Consider the following 13,494-nt stretch of genomic DNA (forward strand, 5'->3'; position numbering starts at 1 on the left):
TAAAGGCTCTATATTTGGGTGCAAATTTGCTCCCATGTCTCTTGCTAGCCTTTTTTATTTGACCTTTTGTAAGGTCTAGCATTACATGAGCCAATGTTGACTCCCTTATTTCTTTCTCCATCTTGAGATAGTAATGCTATTTATTTTCAACCAGTAAGCTTAGCTCCTTAGGCATTGAGTTGTCTAGTTCAAGTGGAGTGGTCTTGAACTTAGCCATCATATTGTAGATGGACTCTTCCACTATGATTTATTATTCTTTTGACAATTTATTAAATTCAATGGTCTTTAGACAATTTAAATCAGCATTATCTCTAATATTATTGCAAATTCTTTCCAATTTAGATGTGGTAGAATGACTTACCAATTTGAATTGATCTTCATTAGACTCTATTCTTTCTTTGTCTGATTCAGGAGGTGCAACATACTTTCTGATTTTTCTTTTTCTCTACAGGTCCTTGTTTTGTTGCCTTCTATTTCTCCTACTCTTTTTACCCTTGAGTTTTAGTCCTGGTGTTTGCCCTTGTAGTTGGCTTGGATGGGCTTAGCTTTGTTGCCTTCTTCTTTCCTTTTGGCTGGGCAACTGGCTATTTTTGAGCTTTCCTTTTCTTTGTCTTAGCCTTGGGTGCTTCCTACTTAGAACCTTCCTTCTCATCTGCATCGTCCCCCATACCTTGGGTTAAGGTAAGTGGTCCTTGACCTTGCTCTTCTTCATCACCCTTGGCATCATCACCTTCTTCTTCTACTACTTGTATAGTGCCTTTCCCAAATTTGGCTTTTAATTTCTTGACAAGTTTATCTTTCTTTTTTGAAGTGGAGGCAGTCTTTAACTCCATATCCACTTTTGATCTCACCACATCATAGGTACCAAAATGTGATGCATCCTTGTCTATATCCTCTGCCAATAATGCAATTATTTCTATTGATGCTTCATCTATATTTATTTCATACCCAAGAGGTCTTAGCCATCTCACTCTTCGTATGGTAGCTTGAATGTATGCATAGTCTATATCTACAAGAAAACAAACTTCATTTACATGTCTCTCTAACACTAGAATTCTTAGCCTTTGCTTCATTAACTTCTTAAAGTCTTCAAAATAACTAGTCATTAAGGTCTCAAAATTAGCTCCTATTTGTTCTATATATTCATTAACTTGAGCTATAATAAACCTATTTGTTTTCCATGCTACTTTACCAAATGAAGGAAACTCATTCTAAACATAAAAGAATATACATATAAAAATAGCACCAAATTTACATTGGGCTCCCTTGGTTCTGTTGATAGCTGCTAGATTCTCATTTATCTGTTGTAGTTGCTATTCTGCAAGATCATAGGTATGATACTTCTTCACCAATCTATATCCTACAGCCACTGCAATGCAAGACACACTATTGAGTCTGTTAGATTGTTAGAATTTGTGTGCAATGACTCTAATAGATAAATCAAAAAGAAGGTCTTGGATCGTCAATTGTCACCCTTCTCTTATTCCACTTTGCACCAGTATTCTTCTCAATTGCCTCCTTAGAATCACTCCTAAGGATCTTCGACTAATCTAGGGTTGGATACCTTGTCACTCTATGAACAATTCCTTTCGTGCTTTCCACTAGGTCATCTTCCAACCATAAGCTTCCGTCATGTATTCGATTGAGTACTAATCTAATCCATTCAATTTTGAAAATGGTGAGAAATTCTAGGGCACGCATTAAACCCTTACTTTCAACAATCTAAAACTCTTCTTTCAACACTCCATTATCACACAATTTTTCATAGGATTCTCTCATTTCCATCTCACACGTGGCTCCAATCTTTCAATTATAGCATCTCCTTACATCTTGAACCATTAAAACCTTAGGGGGTGTGATGGATAGGGCTCCAGTTAGGTCATTCTTATATGCAACCTTTAGTACTGGATAGAAATTAGGTTGTTTGACCTCACTGGACACTAGCTAGACTTCAAAAGGTTCCTTCTCCTGAGTTTTTGTAGAGCTAGAAGCAATTTTGTTAATTCTAGGTTTTTAACACAAAGAAAGTATTAAACTATGTAACTCGGCATAGATCTAAATACCTTAAGATTGATGAAATCATGTTGTGATGCTGTTGAAATCTTGTTTAAACACTGGAATCTCTACTTTAACCTCATTCTATTCTCTTTCTCATATTTTCTCTTTGTCCATGATGAAGAAAAATGATTGAAAATATGATAATATACCCTATTTTCATCACATTTAATGCTTAGTGTGTTTACAACTATCCACTCAACTTATGAAGGATTCTACATTACTCAACTTCCATTGCCTTTTCATCACTCAGCTTCCATAGGAGTATTCTTTACTTGGCTTCAACTAAATTTTTTTTTTTTTCACTTGGCTTCCTCTAACAACTCGGCTCCTACTAATCATTCGGCTGCCACTATTTTGACAATCAACTCAACATGTATTGGATTTTTACTTGGCATATGAGGAAAACTCAGAAACACTTGTGAAATCTTGAAATTTTAACTTTTCATCTTTGTTCATGTTGATCTCTTCTTTTTAGTACTTGCTTGTTTAGGAACTGATGTATGATCAAACTTTGTAAATCAGTCCCTCATGCCTTTTCTGTACTTAATTTGACGAAATGTGACCACTTGACCTATTAGGTGAAGTGATCCCTTCATTTGATGAGTTAGGTATGAATATCCTTCACTTGACCTATAATTAACCCATACACTTCTTTCATGCATATCCTCTCTCTTAAATAATGGGGTTTTATCCTCTTTCTAAAGATTTCAAAGACTTAGGGTTAGGTATGAATCTACAATCAAAATTAAATCTTCATTTCCTGCTCATTTCTTGCACTTTTCCTATTGGTTGCATACTAATTATATAGGTAATGCAAAAGATTCAATCTTATCTTCAAGATTCTTCAAGATTCATCCTATGTCAGCTCCAAAAATGGTCTACATCTAAGTTTGTGAAGGCACAAACTCATATGTTGATTCTGTGTTATTCAGCACTTACTAGTTCCTGATGCTCGGCACATATTGGAAAATTGGCTCACTCGGCTCCTATAGTAATTTTGTTTCACTCGACATCTATACTTTTCTTGGCACTTGAACTTTGCTCGGCACCTAAAGATTGCTTAACACTTGAACTTCACTCGGCACCTATTGAATTCTCTAGCTCAGCATACACTATAGCTCGACATACACTATAGCTTAGCTTTTGTATTATACTCGGCATCATCTTGAGAATTTTTTTAAGTGTGTTGACACTCAAATGTCAAAACAAATCTAAGACTAACATACTAGACATATTTAGGAAAGTGAACAATGAAAGGTTGTGCTAATGTTGAAAAATGAGAATGACAATAATCATTGTTGTAATGTGTAATTTTTAATTTCTTTTTTATATTGGTTTTATTCATTAACTTTTGTCATTCATCTTTTTGATACATAAAACTAGTAAAAATTACTTCACAACAATAGGATCCAATGTTAATTTTTGGTCTAATTTGAGATAAAGTGTTGCACATAATTAATTTATTGGACAGTTTGCATATGTGTGATTCGTTCAATAATCTTTAATACCTACTTATTTTGTAATTACATCTAAAATAATGATGTTTATAAAATGAACCTTGAAGATCTATTATATTCAAAAAGAAGGTTTATGATTTCCTAGAAAATAGATGAACAACTATTAAATATATGTATGTCATTGATGTCATGATGTAAAACTAATGCATACGAGTATAAAATACTTTGCAACAATATGATTGAAATGCAACTCTAAGTATTTTATATTAATTTTAGGTACAAAGAAGATGCAACAAGATGAAACATGGCATTAACCTTCTTGAACCCCACTTGGAGAGGTACGATCATGCAAACCAAAGTATAAATAACAATGTTATAAATTGTGTTCAATTACATACCTAAATGTGCATAAATGTTCATTATTGATGATATGATCATATAAAATAATTTTAGGTAAATGTTAGACTAACTTACTAGATTCATAGGGATCTATTCAAATGGATGACCAATTCTAGTGTCAGGAAATAGTATTATCTCTGGTAGTATTTGACGAGTCTCCTTATCATAGAATGAGGCAATTTAAGGTCTTATTAGATACTAAACTTATCAAAATTCATATATAGAAAGTATTGAAATGAGTGTAGATAGATGAATCAAAATGTTGTATGAGTATGATCTCTCTTTGTTGTTGTCATTTTGATCTCTCTTTTTTGTTGTCATTTTTGATACTTAAAGTGGAGCAATTTGTTTTTAATTAACCTTCTATATCTCATATCCATTATACACTTAGATGCAATTGCTAATTTTAGAAGTTTTGAAATTATGCTCTACGTTTGAAAATCATCAATTAGTCACATATAATATATTCTTCTCTTCAAAAATCTAATCTTACTGCTCATTCTCAATTGTAATATTTAAAAATATAGAAAAAATATAATTTATAAATTACATATGCATCGTATAAGAATTTACAATTAAATCGGCTCCTAAATTAATAGGTCATTAAGCAACAAATACTATTAATATATAAAATCAACTGATAATTTTTATATTTTCTAACATATTCATAATATTCACTTTCTTTCCTTCCATTCACGCTGTTTCGAGCGTTACAATGTAATTTCGAATGGGGTGTGGGGTGCGGTGGAGGGGACGGGCGGGATTTGAATGGTTTTTCATTCGAACGGACTGCGGACTGGAAGGGAACGGGAAAGGTTTTTCATTCTAACGAGTTCTTCATTGCTTATTTAATGTGCCATGGATGCAACTTTCCTATACAATTTCTTCATTTCATTCCAACGAGTTCGTAATTTATTTACTGTGTCATATACAATTTCTTTATTTGAGGCAATGGAAAACTCTACGAGAATGGCTGAAAGGAAACTAAACAATTCTCCCTCACTTCCAGATCATCACGAAGAAGAATATGATCCCTTCACAGAAGAGGAGATTCCGCGAAATTACAAGTGCTCTGAGTGTGACAAATGGTTTTTTGTGTAATGTGCAGCTTTTGTAGCCCTAATAGCAGGACTGATATCAAGCCTTATAGCTGGGCCTCTGAAGAAACATACTATCTGGGGATTAGATACATGGAAGTGGTTTTTTATGGTTCTGGTTGTTTTCTGTGGGAGATTGGTCTCCCAGTGGATAATTCGAGTAGCAGTTTTCGTAATTGAGAGGAATTTTATTTTAAGGAAGAGGGTCCTATATTTTGTCTATGGAGTGAGATGTAGTGCTAAAAATTGCCTCTGGTTTGGCTTAATTTTGTTGGCTTGGCATCTTATGTTTCATAAACAGGTACTCTTCTGTTCGGATTGTATTTTCATACTTGTTATTGTTAATGGAGATGTATTTGCATTATGGTTATTGTAGTTGGAGTTGGAATTGGAATTTTTATTTATCCTCATTTATATTCGTAATCTCTTTTCCATTCTAATATTTTGGTGTGTTTGAGTTATCAACTTATCAGGTGGAGCGAGCTACCGGGAATAAGAAGCTGTTGGATTCAATTGAGAAGCTCCTGTTTTGTTTTCTGTTCTCTGCAATTTTATGGCTATTGAAGACACTTTTGGTGAAGGTTTTAGCTTTGAATTTTCATGTGAAAACATATTTTGACAGAATTCAGGAGTCCATATTCAATCAATATGTACTTGAAACTATATTTCCGCCCCCAGTGATGAAAATCCATCAATCCCCTGCCCTACCAGATGAAATTTCTACGAAGAGTGCAGAACACATAGAAATTCAAATAGATCCTCCTGATAATAGAAATAATGATAGGGCAGACCATGAAGTGGCAGCGGGCTACAGTATTATAAATATTGAACAACTCCAGAAGCTGAACCAGAGGAATGTATCTGCTTGGAATATGAAGAGATTGATTCGTATGATTAGGTATTCAGGAATTGCTTGTATAGCTAATACAATTGACAGGTCCGCCGATTCCCACAAACATGATACAAAGATTGATAGTGAACGTCAAGCCGCAATTACGGCAAAGAGGATATTTTAAAATGTTGCAAAGTGTAGAACAGAGTAAGCATCCTCTTTTGAAGTAATACCTTCACCCCACATATGCTTTGTCATAGCTATGTTATTTTTTATTCTCCTAAAAATTAGAAATCTAACATTTAATGAACCATAGATATGCCAAACTGTTCCAATAAAATTTTGTAACAGACAATGCTACTCGTGGTTTATTTATATCTTAACAGAATGCCATTGCCTTTTTAACTGGCATCCTCACACAAATAACATGTCTCTTATTGGCATCCTTGCTCCTATATTGCTAAGCATTATATGCAGCAGTTTATATTTTATAATCATTCTGGTGCTAAGGCCATTGTTCTCAAACAACTAACTCTTCCGAAAACATCAAGGAAAAAGCATGGACCTACCAGCATTAATAGGACCAAACAATATCAGGAAAATCCACAGCTCATGGTTTATTTACTTCCAAGAAAATGAATATGTTTGAGAATTTTTAAACCTAGTTAATTGGAATCCCTTATTCCGCAGGTATATTGAGGAAGATGACCTACTAAAGTTAATGAGTGAAAAAGAGGTGAGCGGAATCTTTCCTCAATTTATGGGAGCCTCGGATACAGGAAGGATCAGTGAATCATGTCTCACAAACTGGATGGTATGTTATTTAAAAGTAGTTCCATATAGCTTGTAAATGTCACTCCCAACGTATAGCTAGATGTAGTTTTACTTGGCATGTTGGGCTCATTTAATGTTCTTTTGACTCGATTTTGTTGTTTTATTATGACAAAAACAACACAAAAAATTAAACAAGGCAATATTGATACCTAGTTCTAACAGCTCTTTCTTGGGACATACTGTCTAATTTATCTTTTTGGTGGCAGATGAATGTTTTTGAAGAAAGGAAATTACTTTCTCGGTCTCTAAACGACTCCAAAACTGCAGTTAAACAGCTACACAGACTCATCAATGCAGTTGTGATTATAACCATACTAATGTTTTCTTTGGTTCTTCTGGGCATTGCCAGCACCCACGCTATTGCTATTATAATATCTCACCTGCTGCTTGTGGCTTTCATGTTTTAGTTTTAGTATTGTTTTAGTTTGTAAATGAAGTTTCTCGTCACGTCTATGTTGCTTTCTCGTTTCTCATTTCTGATAACATAGCGGCTCTTGCAGATTATCTTCAAGATGTTGTTGCCATCTGAGCATTCCATGATTTTCATTCTAGTTGGAGAGAATATTTTCATTTTTATTCATATGTAGAGTATTCATTTACATTCTTAATTCATTTACATTCTAATATTCTAATGAAAGTCATTCTATCAATTTTGACCAACTTTGTTCTGACGGCCATTAGAGTTACCTCTATCAAATTTTTGAGATAAATATTCTAATATATTATTGATTTAAGGACTGCTTCTATTACTATTGTGGAATCTACGCTAAGAATTATAATGACAATTTTTTGGATTGTGCTTTCCAGGCAACAAAGCTGTGTTGCTTTGTACACGAAGTATGTCGTTCTCGAAATTGCCTTCTCTTGCTCGAACATTAAATATCTGGGGTATGAAATGCAGATAGAAACATAATACAATATATTCTTGTAGTATGGTTTTCAAGATTGTTTTCAGTAGTGCTCTATATTCAAAACTAAATTACGAAAAGTATTCACATCTTTGGAATACTGTGACATACGACTCTTCAGAAAGAGTGCAACAAACTCTCCTTGCTGCTCACCCCTATGACTTGGAGTCATACCAACATGTTGACAGTTATTTTAGAGAACAGTAACATTTGTAGGTTGTGTCTACCAATTTCTATATACTCATCATTACAGCAACTCAATATTTTATTTCTTCTTAACCAAATAGGCAAATACTTATGCGGATGGGGACAATTATAACTTGCCCTCTTGACTACTACATTTGAATTAGTTAAATCTTTGAACCATAGTGTTGTATTTATAATATAAGTATGGGGTTTTTTACAATGCATTGAGGAAAGATCTTTTTGTCATGTTTACAAAAGCGACCAAAGCTTGCAGCTTTCTAATATATAAAATGCCTAAATCACCAATATGGCAAACAGGATTTGATGACTTGTAGTTGTCGTCTAGTTTTTTAAATACATTACTTATCAACTAAAACTGGTCTCTTTGAATTTGATATATTTATAAGCATTTGACAAATATAAGTGATACTGATGAGTCGTGTGATATGAGACTAAGCTAATAAAAACTATGGTAGTGACATTGTCATAGGGTAGTGTGATTGTTTAATAATTGTCATAAATTTTTTATTATACAATAAAGTGGTTAAATTATTATCATGTATTTAATATAGTGGTTAAATTATGTTCATCTATTTTCTAATTTCATAGTATGATAGTCCAGATTAGGGTGGTATTATACTGACAATTGGAAGATAGTTTAAGGAAGTTATCAATTAAACATTAGCAATACATTAATCGTAGTTTAACATTAAAATAAAAATAGATAAATAGTTTTAAAAGAAATTAAAAGTAAAATGATTATGAAATTTAGCAACACATGACAAAGTCTATAAGAACTAGAACTATCCATCCAATAGTTAATTGAACACATTCCTATTAACAGTGAGGAACTTAAGGAGTTCTTTATAATTTTCTTCTTCATCAATATAGTATCCTATCACCTTATTTTAGATCAAATACAAAAATATTGTGTTGGTGTATTGTTAACAGTATATAGTTATGGTTATATTATTATACTAGCCTCTTCTCAGAATATAATCTGATAATTAAATTATTTATTGTATAATTCTTCTTTCTGAAATTATTTTCAATATAAATGAATGTCTACGCTGAAAGCAAGGTCTCTTATACATTGAACTTATAAATAATGACATAATATGATATTATGATTATCTCATTGTTATCATTGATAAATGTTCATATTTCAAATGAAACCTTCATTTATGACCTTACATAAAAGACAATTAGTTAGAACAGAATCATAAACAACTAAATTTTTTATCAGCTTTTCTCTGTGATTCATGAAGCTTCGGCATTTGGATATTGGACAACAGGAAAATTCAACAGAATTGAAAAATACGAGTCTAACATACCCAGTCAATTTTAATTTATATTTTGGTCATACATTTAAACGTTCAAACATATTGTTAAACAAGCCAAGCCTTACGTCAAATGATTTAAATTCTGTCGGTTGCCAGCAAGAGTTTCAAGTGTCGTTTGTTTCATTTCAGATACAAAAACATGTGCCAAGTTCGAATCACTATCTGTTTTGTCAGAGCAAAAGATATCATATATCCCAAATTGAAATTCATAATCCATTATTTCTTTATTTTTATTTTATTTTATTTTATTTTGATCTTACATTGTGAACCTAGAAATATTTTTCAATTAAAAATTTTGAGTGACTAATGCAGCCTAACTACAGCTGCAGGGTTGTACATCCTTGCAGCATGTTCAGAACTATTCAGAAGCAGCAGCTCCTTAGTGAGGGAGATTATTTTGTTAGAACTTAAAAGGCATGTTCCCTTCAACATAATTTCAGGCACAACTGTGTCACATGTTTTTGGTATTGTAGCTTTGCTGAAGGGAGCATATCCTCATTGGAGCCCTGTAGCCATAAGTCAGATGAGTATGTGTATAAAGAAAACGTTGCACATAAACAAAGAAATCGTGTTCATCCTTCAATAAACATAATGCCAATAGACAAGACATGGAGAAGTTCATGAAATCCATGCAAGTGCAAATTTGTAAATTAATTTTTTCATGGACTTGTTTTGCCTCTTTACATCTAATTTTTCTTGTACAATGGATTTTATAACTTTCAGATTGGACTAGCATGGGGAGCCAATTAAGAAATAATCGAACAAAACAAGAGGTCCATTTGACGTTGTTGCAAGTCATATAATCCAAATATGGTTCAAGTCGCAAACTAGCTTTTTATACATTAGAATAGAACCATAACTCTTTATGTAGCTTGGTTAAAAATTTACTTATCTAAACATTACGAGTAATAGAATTCTTTTATCCATGACACAAAGAATCATATACAACCTGAAGCTAAAAGAAACTCTTTTATTGAGAATTATAATTAATGGATTCCCTTTGAAGAGTTGTGGTGGAACTGAAGTCTAGCAAGATTTATTTCCAAGAATTGAGAAGAAATCAAAGAAATCATTTTATCTGAATTGAATCCAGAGAGGATTTTGATATTAGAAACATATGCAATCAAAATTCTAAAAGAACAAATTAATGAAATTTTTATATTTTCAAAATTTCATTTTTTTAATAACTTCAATTTCATCTTATAGTCAGTAAAAAAAATTTAAATGCATGGAATCTAAGTTTACTTCCACGGTCTAGGAGAGCTTCAATGCTTAATTTCATTACCTCACATTCATAGTAAATAGAAGTGTTTCCTTGTTTTGATAATGGATTTGATAAACATGCTCTACTATAAAAATAACAATTTATATTTGTCAAAGCATTTGCAAACATCAAATGAAAGAATATTATTGATGTTGACAACGATGAGCAGCCTAAGGGACCAAGGAACACAACTATTAATGCATTTTTAAGTTCCTTTCGATGTCAACTCTTATATTGTGAATATTGATCATGGAATTTGTGTTTCATGAAGCCTTGCCACCTTAAATAATTCATTCAAACCACCCACCTTCACAATGATTTTAGGCTAAGAAAATTCAAATATCCACATACTCTTAGTATTAAGAGGAAGTAACATTTTGTTTCAATTACATCTTACATTTTGTTTAAATCTTTGTAACTTGAGACTTTTTTTTCTCTTCATTATTGTTAAGGCAGACATGCAAACTAATGTCCAACTTATTCATCTACTGCTTGTTATGTTTCTTCCAAGTCTTTTTCTATGGTTTAGTTCCCACTAGAGAAGCAATTTGGGCCAAAAGGCTCATCTATGTTCTTAGCCCTCTTTCACCAGCATAGAAAATGAATTATTATTGATGCTCCATTCCCATCTTAGCCAGAAGAATCTCATATGATTTCAATTTTTGAATTCAACATAGGTGATGATTAAATGTTTTTGGATTGTTTCTACTTGCCTACACTTACAACTTCATATTTTACCCTATGAAACCTCACAACCTTATAGGAATATTGACACAAGCAACCAACCAAAAAGAGCTAAGTTAATTTTCTATTCCATCACTCAACTTTCCCCACATATTTTGAAGTACAAATAAATCTCTCTAGCCACTTTTCATTTTTAATTCCTACGTATTTGCATTTTTTCACTATCTCAAGCAAGCTTACATCAAAAATAAAATAAGTTTGTTGCTTCCATTTTAAAGAAAAAATCATGAATATATTCTGGTGTTGATGTTTACTTGCATTCCAAACTCTTAGTGAAATAAATCTAAAGTATTTTGATTGTGTCTTCATATAAAGAAACTTCACCACTTCACCGATCAACCAAGTCTCTACTTGATGCAAAGGGCACTACAAAAATAATGGTTAGGGCCTCTACGCAAGTTTCTTCCAAAAAAAAGCACCTACAAATACTTTCACTATACTCATCCACTTCCTTGGAACATTGGGCAAGTCCTCATGTGTTCAAGATACATCTCACAACCTTCCTAACTCTCTTGAGAATTGATTAAATTGGATTGATTTCATACTTTGGGGAAAGGTTCCTTGAATTAGGTCCATTATGGAAAATCTACCCAACACTTATCAACCCTTCAATCTAATGTTTTGGATATTCTACTTAGAATAGAAGAACAATGATTCAAGTCTTGGTTGGGTTCCTCAATAGCCACAAAGTATCTATCACCAAAGAGCCTAGTGGACAAACCTCAAGCAATTAGGTTGACCTAAAAGGTTTTTGGACAACAACTTAGATATTATCCACATAACCTAGGGAACTAAGTGACTTTTCAAATACCCATTCAATCCTTCCAACATGCTATAAAGGATCAAATTCCTAAATCTTCAATAAACCATTATTCCCTCTATAGCCACCTAGGCCTAATAGGGCTCATTAGACCACTTTTGTGAAGAAACTACCTAATGTAAGGGTACCTTGGTCAAACCAAAACTTTAGGTATCTTTCCTCATGGATAAGAACATCATTTCTATTATCGGATTGGAACCCCACAAATAGATCTATCTCTGTTATACATTTTTCACGCAATTTTTACCCGAGCACATTGAGATTTTGGGTCTAGGACTGAGCACTATAAATAAAAAACCATCTTGAATAGGACCAAGTCTTTGGAAACTAAGAGAAACATGACCCTACTTTCTTTTCACCAATGGTCATTGAAATCCTTCAATGGAAAGTCAAGATATGGTCATTTTTGTGTGAAACCCTTATATTTGAGAGGGTTTTAGACCACCCAAGACAAAAATTGCAAAATATACCATATCCAATCACTTCAAGATATGAAATCAATTGCAGTAGATAGATAAGACACCCTACTCACCATGCATGTAGTATTAAATTTCCCAATCTATGCAGTTTGTACAAGTCACTTAAACAACAAGTTTACACAATAACTTGATACTTTGTTCACTTCAATTGCTCCAACCTTCACACAAACTTCCAAATATCAATCCCTCATCCTCTAGAGGGCTATTTGAATCCTTCTCAATGGTTATAACTAATATTTGAATACAATGGCCACTTGGGAAGGTAGTTGACATGTTTTGCTAAAAGTTGTCAAAGTTGCATTATGCACCATTGACAAATAGTTTTACAGTATTTGCACTTTTTGGACCATGTTGCTTCCTTGCAATCAAACAGAAATCCAAAACACCTACTACTACCCTATGAGCATAAATACTTGTGAAAATCATTAAAAAAATCCCTTTGACTATGGTGGACCCCTAGTTCATAATTGCACCTAAAGGTTCCAAGGCCTTATAAGTTGGCTTATATTGAATAAATGGATGGCTATCATCATTATTATTAAATTTTCTTCTAATTACTAACTCTATATTCTAGGAGGCGTGATCCTACACCACTCCTCCAAAAACTTTGTTTAAGAAATCTTTAAGTTTATCCATACAAAATATAATTCTCCACCAAGGAGACCTTGGAACAAAGACTTAAATATGCAATTAATAGGTTTTTTTTGAAACATGGAATAAACATCATGTAACAATCTGCATGTTGTAGGGCCCATTTGCCGTTGCACCAAAAGCCATGACTGTTAGTGAACATGGAACACCACATAATTAACCACCTGTAGGCAGGGGAGCGCATCGCATCACCCAAAAATCTCCCCCTTGACGCGCATACCAGATGCTTATGCAGGTCGGGAAGGCACCGGGGAGATTTGAACCCATGACCAAGCCAAAACCAGGCTCTGATACCAATTTTAGGGCCCATTTGCCATTGCACCAAAAACCATGACTATTAGTAAACATGGAACACCACATAATTAACCACCTGTAGGCAGGGGAGCACATCGCATCACCCAACACATGTCATAACCATGAAC

At 33.3% G+C, this 13,494-nt stretch overlaps 1 protein-coding gene across 1 annotated transcript in view; it reads left to right on the plus strand.

The window, feature by feature from the left end:
- The first annotated feature begins 4,641 nt into the window (after window positions 1–4,641).
- LOC149528146 (mechanosensitive ion channel protein 5-like) overlaps window positions 4,642–13,494 on the plus strand; it is a 45,622-nt gene continuing 36,769 nt past the window's right edge. Inside the window, exons 1-9 of the mRNA XM_089808018.1 lie at window positions 4,642–4,729; window positions 5,023–5,183; window positions 5,313–5,363; window positions 5,485–6,009; window positions 6,321–6,400; window positions 6,534–6,657; window positions 6,884–7,077; window positions 7,485–7,565; window positions 9,427–9,622. Of these exons, the coding sequence (XP_089664144.1) occupies window positions 4,642–4,729; window positions 5,023–5,183; window positions 5,313–5,363; window positions 5,485–6,009; window positions 6,321–6,400; window positions 6,534–6,657; window positions 6,884–7,077; window positions 7,485–7,565; window positions 9,427–9,622 (1,500 nt within the window). The remainder of the gene's footprint in view (window positions 4,730–5,022; window positions 5,184–5,312; window positions 5,364–5,484; window positions 6,010–6,320; window positions 6,401–6,533; window positions 6,658–6,883; window positions 7,078–7,484; window positions 7,566–9,426; window positions 9,623–13,494) is intronic.

The sequence above is a fragment of the Cupressus sempervirens genome, chromosome 11 (assembly GCF_028749045.1).
Source record: "Cupressus sempervirens isolate cs-2001-9-10 chromosome 11, ASM2874904v1, whole genome shotgun sequence".
NCBI lineage: Eukaryota > Viridiplantae > Streptophyta > Pinopsida > Cupressales > Cupressaceae > Cupressus > Cupressus sempervirens.